This window comes from Malania oleifera, chromosome 7 (assembly GCF_029873635.1).
Source record: "Malania oleifera isolate guangnan ecotype guangnan chromosome 7, ASM2987363v1, whole genome shotgun sequence".
Classification (NCBI taxonomy): Eukaryota; Viridiplantae; Streptophyta; class Magnoliopsida; order Santalales; family Ximeniaceae; genus Malania; species Malania oleifera.
Genome location: NC_080423.1, coordinates 7,890,729 through 7,905,625, shown reverse-complemented (window position 1 = coordinate 7,905,625; position 14,897 = coordinate 7,890,729). Strand labels below are relative to the sequence as shown.

General features: G+C 36.5%; 1 protein-coding gene across 1 annotated transcript; it reads left to right on the top strand.

Moving 5' to 3' along the window:
- Positions 1-1,300: 1,300 nt before the first annotated feature.
- On the top strand, positions 1,301-5,607 carry LOC131160740 (tyrosine N-monooxygenase). The gene is made up of 2 exons (XM_058116620.1): positions 1,301-2,371; positions 4,567-5,607. The coding sequence occupies exons 1-2, from the start codon at positions 1,373-1,375 to the stop codon at positions 5,197-5,199; spliced, it is 1,632 nt and encodes a 543-aa protein (XP_057972603.1). The 5' UTR covers positions 1,301-1,372; the 3' UTR covers positions 5,200-5,607.
- The last annotated feature ends 9,290 nt before the right edge of the window (positions 5,608-14,897 follow it).

Below are 14,897 nucleotides of genomic sequence, written 5' to 3'. Positions count from 1 at the left end.
TCGACGGTTTCAAGCTGCTTCAGACAAACCGACGATGGTTTTCTGAAAGTTAGAAAATTTGCTCTTGGTATCTCAATCTGTTGACAGTTTTCCAAGAGTCCAACAAAGCAGTCGATGATTTTGTTTGAATAGCAAGCTCAGTATTTCACAAACATAATTTTCTGTCCACTATTATCCCAAAACTCCAGCAAATAACACATATATTTTCAGTATGATTCAAAAAAAAAAAAATCAACATAACCATAAACTTTGCCCATAAGACCGTAATCAGATAGAAAAAATATTGCCATAAACAATCTTTATTTTGAAGGAAGTCCATGATAATTTTCAACTTGGCTCTAATACCACATGTTAGAAATATTTTATGAATAACAGCCAACAAATCTTTGATTATTATGAACTTCACATCAATAACTTTTATGTGGAAAATAAATAAATCATAAACTATAAACTTTAAATACCAGAATCAGCCATATCGAACCTATCAAGAAGAACACCCGAAAAAATCGAAGAAATTGTTTCTCCCACTTTTCCTCCTTCTCTTTACTTCCTTCATCAGATCTATGAGATCTCCTGATGATTAGAGAAGTAGAGACAGAGAGAGGATAATTCATTTTTTCCTATCTTTTCTTTGCAACTAACATCACATACAGTTAGAGCATATGAGAAGTTACCATACAGCTAACTCTTTTGAGCTTTTCCCTTTTTTTTTCTCTTAGCTTTCTTTTCTTGGTTTAGCATAATGTTAGCATGCCCCCTTACAGCTACTCCCCACAATAGTAACTAATTTATGTATAGGAATCTCTTCAAACTTTTACCATTAATTTCTCATATTAAAAAAGTTAACTCTTTAGTTAACTCATATAACCATTCATATCCTTATCATATGAGACATATACCCTTCATGTGGGACATATCCTTTGGGATATAAATCTTACACCGTTTTGCCACCCCTAAGTGTTGAAATTTAGGAAAAAAAGGTAGCGTGTACCTGGTGACATTTTTGGACTTGCACGTTATGCAATTTTTGAATGTGCAATTTATAAATTTTCGTTAATTTTTTTAATAAAAAAATTATTAGATAATTTATAAGGTAAATTTAAACCGTGTTCTTTATTTTTATAAATTGACACGAACAAAATGTGGTATCAACATAAATCATTCCCATTTATTTTTTGTATTGTAGTCCCTTTCCACATATTTTCCCAACTAACGCCACTCTATCAGTTCAGAAATAAATAAATATTAACAATAATAAATATTAAAATAAATCCGAGCCATTAACATTATAAATAGGGAGCCTACATGCACGTCGAACGCAGCCCATCCCTACGGTTCTATCTTCCTCTTTCCCAATACACTCTGTAGGGAAATGGCTGCCACCGCGGCCGCCACAATCACCACCACCATCTCCTCCTCCTCCTCCTTAACAACCATAACTGCACTTCTTCTCATGGCACTGCTCTTTGCTCTCAACATGTTTAAAATTCGACTTAAAACTCGTAACAAAGCCAAACAACTCCAACTCCCTCCCGGACCAGTCCCATGGCCTCTTGTGGGCAATGTCCCCGAAATGCTAAGGAGCAAACCCGCATTCCGCTGGCTGCACCACCTCATGGACAGGCTGAACACCGACATCGTCTGCATTCGCCTTGGCAATGTCCACGTGATCTCGGTCTCTTGCCCGAAGATCAGCCTCGAAATATTGAAGAAACAAGATGCAGTTTTCGCATCTCGGCCGCTTTCGATGGCGTCCCACAGCTTCAGCGGAGGGTACTTGACCACGGTCCTCGTACCCTTCGGCGAGCAGTGGAAGAAAATGAGAAGAGTACTGACCTCGGAGATTATTTGTCCCGCAAGACATCGGTTGCTCCACGACAAGAGAGCCGAGGAGGCCGACCACCTCCTTAAGTACGTTTTGAACCAGTGCAAAACCCCTGGAAACCTGGTAAACGTGAGAACTGCAGCCCGGCATTACTGCGGGAATGTCATAAGGAAGCTGATGTTCAGCAAGAGATGCTTCGGGGCCGGGATGGAAGACGGAGGACCCGGTGTCGAAGAGGAAGAGCACGTCGAGGCGCTCTTCGCCGCGCTCGGTTACCTCTTCTGCTTTTCCTTGTCTGACTATTTTCCTTTCTTAATAGGGTTTGATTTGGAGGGGCATGAAAAGATTGTGAAGGAGGCAGCCAGGATCATGAAGAAGCATCATGATCCAATAATTAATGAAAGGATTAAGCAATGGAGGCTGCCAAACCCTAACGATGGCAATGCAGAGAAGGAGCCGCAAGACTTGCTTGATGTTCTCATTACCCTCAAGGATACTGATGGGAAGCCGCTGTTGAAGACAGATGAGATCAAGGCACAAAGCGCTGTAAGACTCATCATCTCATTCCCTTTTAAAAAAATATCAAAAAAGGAAAAAAAAAAAATTTGTAAACTGGAGGGGAAGCTATTTGAGGTAAATTAAGACAAGTCCAAGAAAATATTTTTATTTTTTTAATTATTTTTCAAAAAATTATACGAGTAGTATAACTTATTTTTCAAGTTGTTCAAGATTTAAATTAAAAAAAAAACTGGAAATATTTTTTCCTTTTTTATTGTTATGAGGTTTTACATTTTAAAATAAGATTGAATTTTTGTGATTATTTGAAAAAATAAAAAGAAAAACACAATTATTTTTTGCATTGACCCTTAATTTTATAATGATATTAATGCCTTCAACATAGACCTCCGAAAATTAGAAAAGGTAAAAAAGAAAAAAAAAGAGTGAGTCTGAGTACTAATGAAGTGATTTATGTACTTGGAATATATTAATTATATTTTCCTTTTCTGTTTAATATAGTCATTAAAAAGCTATTGTCATGTCCTGTTGGATTGATTTAAAACAAAATATATATATATATATATATATATATATATATATATATATCAAACAACGTACTAAAAGTCCTTTATTTATTTTTCAAAATAATAATAATAATAATAAAAGTTTGCTTGACCTTGATGGACGATCCAAGGTTGTTGGGACGAAGTCGCCCGTCCCCACCCCCCCTCCCCTCCTCATGTTTTGGAAATAAATCCGTTGTTGAGGATAGGACATTTAAAACTTTTTAAAAATTTTAGAAGCAAATGATGGAATGGAATTACTAGGTAGCTAGTTGCTAGGGCTCAGGTGTGCCACATTTGGATAGTTTGTATGGACAGGAGAGCTTAGGCTTGAAAATCTCTGTGAGATGTGGACTTACCACACCCACGTCTAACACTCAACAATAAAGGACAAAAAGTATATGCTTCGTACGAAAACAATGCATTATATATATAATCTCTTTTATAATTTCCTCTAAAAAAAATATCTTTTATAATTTGTCTTCTTTTTAAGAAAAAAGTTAATGAATTAAGCAACTAAAACATATATTGGCCGCAAGGATAATTTAGGTGATAAATTTAGGCTATTCTTGTTAAGTGATTAGGATTTGAATTATGTAAATTATAACTTTTTATTTAAGATAATATCTTAATATTTAAGTGAAAAAAAGATATAGATAAAAGTGAAAAATATAACTCTTAATATTATCGATTTTGAAGAGAATCATAAACATACATAAACTCTCCTTTAACTAAATTATTGATCATGCATGAAAGGAGAACCTAGAAATATAACATAGATAATATCCGAGCAAAGTTCGCTTCCCAAGGTTGGTTCAAGATTTTTTTGGTTTAAGTGTCAAGATTCGAAAATTGAAGGTTAGACTTTTTATTTAAAATAATATTTTAATATTTAAGTGGAGAAATATAGAGGAGCTGACCCCTTATCCCGATAGATTAATAGAGTGTTATAAGGATATTGAATACAAAGAAAGAAGGGAAAAAAACACAAAGCAAAGCTTTTGCATGTAATATTAGGACCCACCCGCCACACCCATATGTAGTACCTTTAATAGACAAAACTATGAAACCCATGAACTAAAACCCATAACAAGAATCATTACGCTACATTTGGGAGTATGAATTTTGGACCTCAAATTTAAATTTACGAAAATTTAGAACAAAAGAAAATTCAATGCAATTTTGTGTTTCATCTTATCAAAATCCAAATTCAAAGTTTTTCCAAATATAGAGTTAGAAAACTTTTGGAATTCAAATTTCTACGTCCCTCATTCCCATTAGCCATTAAAAATATGGGTGTGTGGTTTGGTTGCATTGTTCAAGTGATAAGCATGAAGTTAGACTTTGATAATCCTAAAGTCTTTGGTTTGATTTTTCACTTCTTATTTGTATACTAAGGAAAGACGTATCAATGGAAGGGTAGTAATGTTTTCATCCCTTGTCCAAATGACTTTTCTACATTAGAGTTCTAGGTTCACAAAAAAGTGTGTGTGTGTTGTGTTGAAAGTGCCACTCCTGATAGTTTTTCAGACGTTATACAATTGTGTTATATTCGACTTTCTAAACATCATGACTTTCAAGTGTCCTTATTAACAATGTTATGATTGCATGAAATTTTACAGCCTCATTTATCTTATTGACATGAAATTTACATAGTATAGTAATTAATTAACTTGACAGGAGATAATGATGGCTGCGGTAGATAATCCATCAAACGCCCTGGAATGGGCACTGGCAGAAATGATGAACGACCCCAAGCTGATGGAAAAGGCCACAGAAGAAATCGACAGGGTGGTAGGGAAAGAGAGACTCGTCCAAGAATCTGACATCCCGCATCTCAATTATGTGAAGGCCTGCGCCAGAGAAGCCTTCCGCCTCCACCCCATCGCCCCCTTCAACGTCCCCCACGTGGCACTCTCCGACACCACCGTCGCCGGCTACTTCATCCCCAAGGGCTCCCACGTCCTCCTCAGCCGCATCGGCCTCGGCCGAAACCCTAAGGTCTGGGTCGACCCGCTCCGGTTCAACCCCGACCGCCACCTCTCCCCTGACTCCACCGAGGTGGTCCTCACCGAGCCCGACCTGCGGTTCATCTCCTTCAGCACCGGCAGGCGTGGCTGCATCGCCGCCACGCTCGGCACCGCCATGACCGTGATGCTCTTCGCCAGGCTCATTCAGGGGTTCACCTGGACTGCTCCGCCCAACGTCACCACCGTCGACCTCGCCGAGGCAGAGAACGACCTTTTCATGGCAAAAGCACTGATTGCGCGGGCGACTCCTCGGCTGCCTCTTCATCTGTACCCTACCAACTGATTCATGCGAACCATTGAATCTATTTTAAGCTTTTAATGTCGTTTGAGCTTCAAGAACCCAATAATCAGTTACTTTGTTATGAGTGAGAGTATGGCAGTAGCAATGATATTGGAGTTACTAAAATAATAAAGCTACCTAGCTATATACTAGGGAGACATTTACATGCAGATTATGGCGTCAGGCGTGCTTTAGATGTTGGCAGTTCTTCTGTAGGAGTTGTCTCGTCAAGTCGCCGGCGTAATAATTTGTCCAGTGGTGTGGTCGGCAGTGAGGCCACGTGTCCATTATCTTTTAGCCTTCATTGGTACTTAGGGTCTTTTGGCAGCTTTCTTACTGCCATCGTTGGCTGTAATATATAATGTACTATATTTTTTTGCTGAAGGATCAATTAAAACAGGAAAGAGAAAACTACGTACGTGCATATATTATTTTCAGGAGTGATGGTCACAGTCGCAATCAACTTATTGGTACGTTGGCAAGGGCTATTACTTTTATTTGGATTAAGTATCGGGTATTTACGTATCCGTTTTACGGTCCACGTGATTAATCCTGCTCCTCTTGAAACCGATCTCACAACTCCAAAAGGAGGGTAATTCAGGAGTCCATGGGTGAAAACAAGTTCGAGAGGATTTGAACACTTGACTTCGTGAGAGGCACTCCTACAGTCCGCACTACCACCTGAACCACACCCTGAGGATTACAAGGGCTATTACTTGCTCCTGACTTTGGTAGGTACTTGGTTAGTACAATTGCAATGGGCAGCATGGTACTGGTGTTTTGCTTGATCAAGATTTGATAGCCTAATGTGTATATTAGCTTTAGGCCAAAGTCCAACCCGTATTTACTTGTATTGCACTCTTTTTTTTTAGTGAAATGTTAGTGTATTAATAAACGTGTGAAAGGGCGAACCCTTTAGAGAATAAGCTCCTAACTTGTTAGAGAAAGTCAAGTTATAGTTCTAAGAGGAGGGGTGAATTGGGTTATTAAATTTTTTTTTAATTATTTTTTAAAGAATCCTTAACCTCTTGTTAATTCAGCAAATACACATCAAAATCTTAGTTATTTAATCAATCAACAATCACACTTAATCTCAACATAAATAAACAATAATCAAACAACTCAATCAAACACAATATACTCAATAAAAAATAAGACGTAGTACTTTTCTGCTTTAATAATAACTCAAGGTAGAGTTCGTTTGTAGCTCTGTGATGTTTCAAGCCCTATAGTGAATGAAATGTGTTTGCACTCTCAATTAAGATTTCTACAAACGATTAAACAACGTACTCCTTTTTGGGTTTCCGTAAAAATTTAATCAAATGTACTTTCTTAAATTAAGAGTTTTCTTAATTTCGATTTTTAATTTTTAGCAACCTGCACTTTGCATACAACACAATATATATATGATGAAAGTAAATAGAAGGGTAAGAATGAGACCAAGATTTTTATGAGGTTCGACTTATCCCCAGCTTACGTCCTCGCCTTAGGCCAATACTACCTAAGGATTCCACTATAGCATTCCTTTTCGAGTGGAACAAACCTTTACAAATCCCTCCTTAAAGGTAAAGTCTTCTCTCCAAGTGATACCCCACTCTTGGTCCAATGATTCAAACAATCCTTGAATCATCAACAACTACAAGAGACAAGAAACAATTCATGTGTAAAAAGATACTCTCAAAAGAGTAGATTAGTACAATTAAAAGCACTATATACATCAATATCAAATATCAAAAGAAATAGATTGAAGCTCAAGAGTGATTTCACCAAATTCCTTCTCTAGATGAGAATTAGTGATTCAATGGTCTAGAACTCAGAGAAGGATGTCTCAGCATTTCACGGCAATTCAGTTTTGCAAAGAGTGAGCAAGAGAGATCTTTGAGAGAGTAAGAGAACTTTCAGCTTTTGAACAAATTTTCAATTTCTTTGTATGTTTGATTTGCTAAAAGCATGTATTTATACGCTCATAATGTTATGAAATTGAATGGGTAGGAATAGTAACACACAACTAAAATAAGAAATGAGAAAATAGGAATTGACACCAAGATTTACGTGGAAAACTCCCAAATAGATCGAGAGAAAAAGCAAGAGCAAGAGTAGAAGAATTCCATTATGAAAAATAATGATACAACTTCTCTCTAATTACAAGAGGAGAATAATGATACCTCTCTCTTGAATTAGGAGTATACAAATCTTTCTAAAATTAACTAAAATTGTAAGAAACTAGAAACACATGCTACAACTGGGACACTTTGTAGGAGAGTACTTATTCTCTCTCTAAAGGTGGAGTTGGAGATGCTTAGGATGATATATTCCATCACCGCCACTTCCCTATTTTTAGGGGTTTTGTAAGCCTCATTTTCAAAGCCGTCAAATGAATAGTGCAGCCGTCTTTGTAGACTTGTGTAACCACCAAATGAATAGTGAAACCACCTTTGTAAACTTGTGCAGCCACCAAATGAATAGTGCAACCACCATATAAATAGTACAGCTACCATATGAATAGTACAACCCCTATGTTAGACTTCGAATGCTAGAAATGACTTTACAATTCAACATTATCCCACATAAAGTCATTTTCAAACCCCCCCCCTTTTTTTTCTTTCAACCTTTCTAGTCTTGCCCGTTCCATGCCACTTATGTTTCTGTTAAACCATAAGAGGATCTACACCATATGAACTTGTCAGTGTTGATTGGTTTTGTCATAACATCTGATGGGTTATCTTTGGCGTGAATCATTTGCATGTCCACACTTCCTTCTTCCACAACTTCTTAAACAAAATGATACTATACTCTAATGTGTTTTGTCCAGGAATGAAAAACTGGATTCCTTGCAATATGCAAGGCACTCTGATTGTCACAATATAGAGAATTTTTCTTTTGATTGTGTCCGAGTTCTTCTAATAGTCTTTTAATCCATATTGCATCCTTGCAAGGCTGCATAGCTGCCATATATTCAACTTCAGTCGTAGACAATGCCACAACAGTCTGTAACTTTGATACCCAGCTTACTACTCCTCCTGCAAGAGTAAACACATAACCTGTAATGGATTTTCTTTTGTCAAGATTACCTGCAAAATCTGAATCAACATATCCCCTGACAATAAATTTTGATCCTTCGTAACATAATGCAGCATCTAAGGTCCCTTTGATGTATCTTAGGATCCTCTTCAGAACATTCCAATGCTCTCTACCAGGATTCGCCATGAACCGACTGACCGTACCAACTGCTTGAGCAATATCTGGTATTGTACAAATCATAGCGTACATTAGGCTTCCCACTGCTGATGCATACGACACTCGAGACAATTCCATCCTCTCTGCTTCATTGCTAGGACACATACTTGAGGATAATTTATAATTGACCGAAAGTGGGGTAGGAATTGGCTTACAATCTTGCATGTTGAAGCGCTGCAAGTCTTTCTTTAAATAATTCTTTTGAGAAAGCCAAATCTTCTTGTATTTTCTATCTTGGTTAATTTGCATCCCTAAAATCTTGTTTTCTGGTTCCAAATCCTTCATATCAAGCTCCCTAACTAATTGTGCCTTCAATTATTAGACTCTTTCTTTGTTGGGGCCTACAACCAACATATCATCCACATACAACAATAAAATAATGAAATCTATTGGCCTTACAAGGCTTAAAATCTTGTTATCTTATTTTGATGCTAACGAACAAGTGAAATTTAATGTATTTGTATGAGTAATGTTATTTCATGGCTCACATATGAGAAAGTAAGGTGATAGTGGTCACAAGGATCAAATGTAGCTTAAATGAGTCAAAGCATGGATTTAAAGATGATATATGAAACCTTGAAGAATATGAGGACATGAATGAGTTATTGAAAGCCAAGGCATATCAAAGTCCAAAGAGCCAAAGAAAGGCAAAGTGAGAAAGCTCAAAGAATATGGAAGCTTGAAGAAAAGATGAACTCAATCCAAAGACAAAGCATGAAGACTCAAGAACTTAGAATGTTAATATCTTAGAAGTCTTTATGTAAGTGCTTTAATGTTTAAAATATCGTTTGAAATATTTTAAAGCTCACAGGTTAATTTCTTAGACCTAGATACCTTTTAAAATACCTGAAAAATATTTTTATAAGATCAAAATTTCTTTTAAAAAAGGTTAGAATCATTTTTGGAATAAAAAGCACCAAAAAGAGTTTTCCCAAATGCTGTTAGTTTTTATATAGCTGCATTGAGGTGCATTTTTCTCTATCAAAAACTCATTATTTTAAAACGTGGTCAATATTAAAGTGTAGGATTTTCTCATAGCTTTCGTTTGACACCAAGAACACCTAATTTGGAGTTATATAGAAAAAGTTATGGCAAAAACAGTGAAGCGAGGTCACTATTATCAAACATCTTAACACTGTTTAACGGGAAAATTTTTTAAATTCTAATATTTTAAAATATAGCTGTTCGAGCTCCAAAATTTCTAAAAAATTGAGAAACTCTCTAAGGAAACTTTTTCAACATGGAAACAAGTTTTAAAGCCTATAAATACATGATTTTGCAAATCAAAACTCATCCAAGAATTGAAAATTCTGCTTGTAAAGTTGAAGCACTCTTGTTCTTCCAAAGCTCTCTTGTTCACTCATTGCAAAACTATTTTTCTAAGATATTCTAAAGTGCTAATCCTTCCTCCTCTGAATTTCTACTATTAATCCTCATCTAAGAAGGATATTGGTGAATTCTACACTTGAACTTCATTGTATTTCATATTGATATTTTACATTCAAGTATATAATGTTGAAATTGTACTAACTTGCTCTTTAAGAGAGTATACTTGTATGCAGATCTTATCTTATATTTCTTGTAGTTCTTTGACGTTCCAAGGATTGTTTGGATCATTGGCTAAGCAAGAGGATATTGCTTAGAGAGGCGGGCTCTATCCTAAAGGAGTGACCGAACGAGGGAATATCGTTTGGAGAAGGCGAGCTCTAGCCTTAACCAAGGAGGTTGTAAAGGCTTGTTCCACTCGTCAACGAACCAAGTTTAGTGAATCCTTTGGCGGATTGCCAAGGTTGAGGACGTAGGCTGGGTATAAACCGAACCTCGTAAAAATCTCCATCTCATTCTCTCTTTCGCTTACTCTTTATTTTCAGCATATTTAAATTGCGTGGATGGTTTATTTGATAATCATATATACTACATAATATTTGGAAATCAAACAAACTTAAGGTTTAATTTTGATTTGGGTTGCGAAAACCGAAAGGGAGTACGTTAGTTATACCATATCTTGCGGAAACCTTACGGGGAGTACGTTATTTGGTTATCATCCCAAAGATAAATTTACCAAGAGTTTATTTGAGTTCTAAATATTTGGAAAGAATGATTTGATTCATCTATACAGGCTTTACATAAACAAGCATAAATTCTCATTCACTATAGGGCTTGGTTCAAATTTGGCAAATATAAACAAACAACCATCTTGAGTTGTTATATTACATAAGTGTTGTGTAGTGGCTTGTTTGTTTACTTTATAATTTTAGTTGATTGGTTTGGTTGAATGATTTGATGTTTGTATGGTTAAAAATTAAATAAAAAAACTAAGTTCTTGAGTGCTTAACAAATTAAACAAATCAGTCACGAATTGGTTAAAAGAAATAAAATAAGTTTAAGAATTCTAAAAAAGAATTAAAAGAAATTTTAAAAGCCAATTCACCCCCCCTCTTGGGAAGCTATTCCTAATTTCAAAATCATTATTACCAAACCTCTTGTAGTACGTACAATGGTCTGCACTGAGTCTATTATATCTTAGGCTAATTATGAAGGAATCAAATCTCTTGTACCAACATCTTGGTGCCTGTTTTAAGCCGTACAAAGATTTGGTTAACCCACAAAGCAAGTTTTCTTTTCCTTTTTCTTCAAAACCTTCTGGTCGGAGCATGTAAATTTCTTCTTCAAGTTCTCCATGAAGAAAAGTAGTTTTCACATGTAACTACTTTAGATATAAATCAAACACAACACACATAGCCAATACAATTCTGATAGTAGTAAGTCTAACAACTGGAGAAAATATCTCGTTAAAATCAATACCTTCTTTCTGAGCATACCCTTTCACTACCAGTCTTGCATAATATCGTTCCATTTGATCGTTACCATCTCGTTTGATCTTGTAGACCCATTTATTTCCATTGGCTTTATGTCCATGTGGTAATGGAACAAGCTCCCATGTATTATTTCTACACAAGGCTTCAATTTCTTCTTACATTGCTATCATGCACAAAGAAACATCAGTGCTACTAATAGCCTCATGGAAAGTTGATGGCTCTCCATCTTCTGTTAGAATACAATATGCAGTATTTCTTGCCATGACATTATCTGAGTTCCATGATGGTTTCCTTCTTTCACGTACGAAACGTCAAACTTCTGTATTATTGGCCTCATTTGGTCCTCATTCCTCACACTCTAGTGCGGCTTCAAAAGAATCTTTATTTTCTTCTATCTAAACAATAGTTGTTTTCGAAGTGCTGTTGTTTTCTTTATTTTGCATTTCATTTTCTACAAATATCACATCCCTGCTGACTACGACCTTGAGGCAGTGGGATCCCATAGGCGATACCCCTTGACTCCGTCAGCATAACCCAAGAATATGCATTTCCTAGACTTTGGGTCCAGTTTAGTTCTTTCTTGAGTATTATACATTACATATGCAAGACATCCAAATATGTGAAGAGTAGAATATTGGGCAGGCTTACCAATCCACATCTTCATCTGTGTCTTCAAACCAATTTCTGTTGACGGTGACCAATTTATCACATAACAGGCGGTTTTGACTGCTTCAACCCAGAATAACTTGGCTAGATCTGCAGTCTTCAACATGGCTCTGGTCCTTTCCAATATGGTTCTGTTCATCCGCTCTACTACACCATTTTGCTGAGGTGTATGCACAACAATGAACTGCTTTTGAATACCCTCTTGCTTGCAAACTGAAATAAAATTGTCGTCTTTATATTATCCTCCATTATCTGTCCTTAAGCACTTGATTCTTTTTCTAGATTCAAGTTCCACCCGTGCTTTGATTCTTTGAACACTAGAAACACATCTGACTTCTTCTTGATTGGATACACCTACAATCTCTTGGAGTAGTCATCAATAAATAATACAAAATAATGTGCTCCTCCTAGGGATGGACCTAGTGATTCCCATACATCAGAATGAATCAAGTCTAGAATGTGTTTACTTCTAAAAGTAGTTCTTTCAAATTTTAATCTATGTTGCTTACTTGTAACACAGTGCTCACAAGAAGGTATACTTACTGATTTGAGTCTGGGAAGAAGATTACATTCTGAAAGAATCTTCAAACCATGTTCAGACATGTGGCCAAGTTTACGATGCCACATTATCGTTGATTCTTCTTGGGTTGATGCAACTGATGTGTCTCCCTGTTGTATATTATTTCCTAGAAGTATGTACAGATTTTCCACGATCTTTTTTGCCTTCATCAATACAAGCGCGCCTTTGACAACCTTCAAGATCCCATTTTCAATAAGGGTCTTACAGTTAAGGTCATCTAATTGTCTAAGAGACAGTAAATTTTTCTTCAAGCCCTTCACATGTCGTACCCCTTGAATAGTGTGAATTATACCGTCACACGTCTTCAGTTTGATATCACTGACACCAACGATCTCTAAGACATGATTATTACCCATGAATATAGATCCGCCTGAAATAGGTTCATAAGAGTGAAACCAGTCTCGACTAGAGGTCATGTGCCAGGTTGCTCTTGAATCCATGATCCATAGATCAGTAAGTTTCTTACCACCTTTATAAATAGTTTATGCTTCGCTGTATAGGATTTAACCATCACTGGAAGTACTCGCAGTGCATCCTTGATAAGTGTTCTCCTTAGGAGTTTTCCCTGCATTCTTCTTCTTATGCCAACAATCCTTTGAGATGTGCCCCTTTTTGCCACAATTGTAGCATTTAAAATTCTTCTTACTCCTTGACTTTGATCTACCATGATTGTGACTCCCACTAGAGCCATGTTCTGTTGATCTTCCTCTCGTCATCAGTAGTGCCTCAACTTGTTGAGAACTGGACGATCTGTCTTCCTTGTTTTTGCGTCTGGATTCCTCTTCCAGAATAGCAGCTGCAACATCATCGAAGACTAGATTATCTGACTGAATATTATTTGTAATGTTGATGATGAGTTGATAATATGAATCTGGTAGCCTTTGGAGTAGAAGCTCTGCTCGTTCGGTTGGCTCAATCTTATGGCCTAACGTTGTCAGTTGGGAGAACAACGTATTAAGATTGTCGATGTGGTCTGTAACTGATGTGGACTCACTTATTCGAAGAGTGCATAGTCACCTCTTTAAGAAGATCTTATTATGAAGTGACTTTACCTCATAAATATTTGTCAGCGCATCTCAAATTTCTTTTGCTAACTTCTTCTCCGCAATGCTTGATAATACCGAATCTACTAATGTTAGATGAAGATTAGCCACAACATTGTCATCCATCTCGTTCCATTTTTCATTAGTTATCCCTATTGGTATGTCTCAAATTGCCGCTAAGCAATTGTCCCTTCTCAGGACCGCCTTTATCTTCAATTTCCAAAAGGAGAAATTACCCCCATTGAACTTCTCAATTTCGTACTTTGCTCCCATTGTAGTAGATAAGATCTGCTCCTCTACTAACCCGACTCCCACTTTTTCACCGTGATCAATACCGTATACATGAACAGTATCATAAATGAATCGAACTGTATACTTGAACAAATCTCGTATACGTTCACAATACTGTAAAAGTATCCGATGACATGTGTGAATAGTAACCCCAACCCAAAGGCCGTAACCCAAGGCTCTAATACCACTGTTAGGAAATTGAATGGGTAGGAACAGTATCACACAACTAAAATAAGAAATGAGAAAATAGGAATAGACACCATGATTTACGTGGAAAACCCCAAACAAATCGAGGGAAAAACTACGGGAAATAGTAGAAGGAATCCACTATGAAAAATAATGATACAACTTCTCTTTAATTACAAGAGAAGAACAATGATGCCTCTCTCTTGAATTAGGAGCATACAAATCCTTCTAAAATTAGGAGAAACTAGAAACACATGCTACAACAGGGAAACTTTGCAAGAGAGTACTTGTTTTCTCTCTCTAAAGGTGGAGTTGGAGATGCTTGGGATGATATATTCCTTCACCATCACTTCCCTATTTATAGGGGTTTTGTAAGCCTCCTTTTCAAAACCGTTAAATGAATAGTGCAACCACCTTTGTAGACTTATGCAACCACTAAATGAATAGTGCAGCCACCTTTGTAGACTTGTGCAGCCACTGAATGAATAGTGCAACCACCATATAAATAGTAAAGCCACCATATGAATAGTACAACCCCTATATTGGACTTTGAATGCTAGAAATGACTTTACGATTCAACACATAAAAGTATTTTCATGTTGCCCAAGATTACTTGGAGTATTTACCAAGTTTTTATGAAATTTAGGGTACAAGGAACCTTAATTTGAATTTTAAAACTTTTGAAAATTATAGCCGTTAACAGTGTTCAGTAGACTGAGGTATCAGGTTTAGTGTTCTGAAGTTTTTTAAAACACTGAAATTTTAACTGAAAACAGGGTCATTCGACTGGGGTGTCAAGGTTTAGTCTTCTGAACTTTAGGTTTAGTCTTCTTAAGTTCAGGTTCAGTCTATTAAGGATACATTGCCTCTTCAGAAATT

Coding starts and splice junctions, on each gene's coding strand:
- LOC131160740 (XM_058116620.1), top strand. CDS start 1,373: ATGGCTGCCACCGCGGCCGCCACAATCACCACCACCATCTCCTCCTCC. Junction 2,372..4,566: donor AGATCAAGGCACAAAGCGCT/GTAAGACTCATC, acceptor TTAACTTGACAG/GAGATAATGATGGCTGCGGT.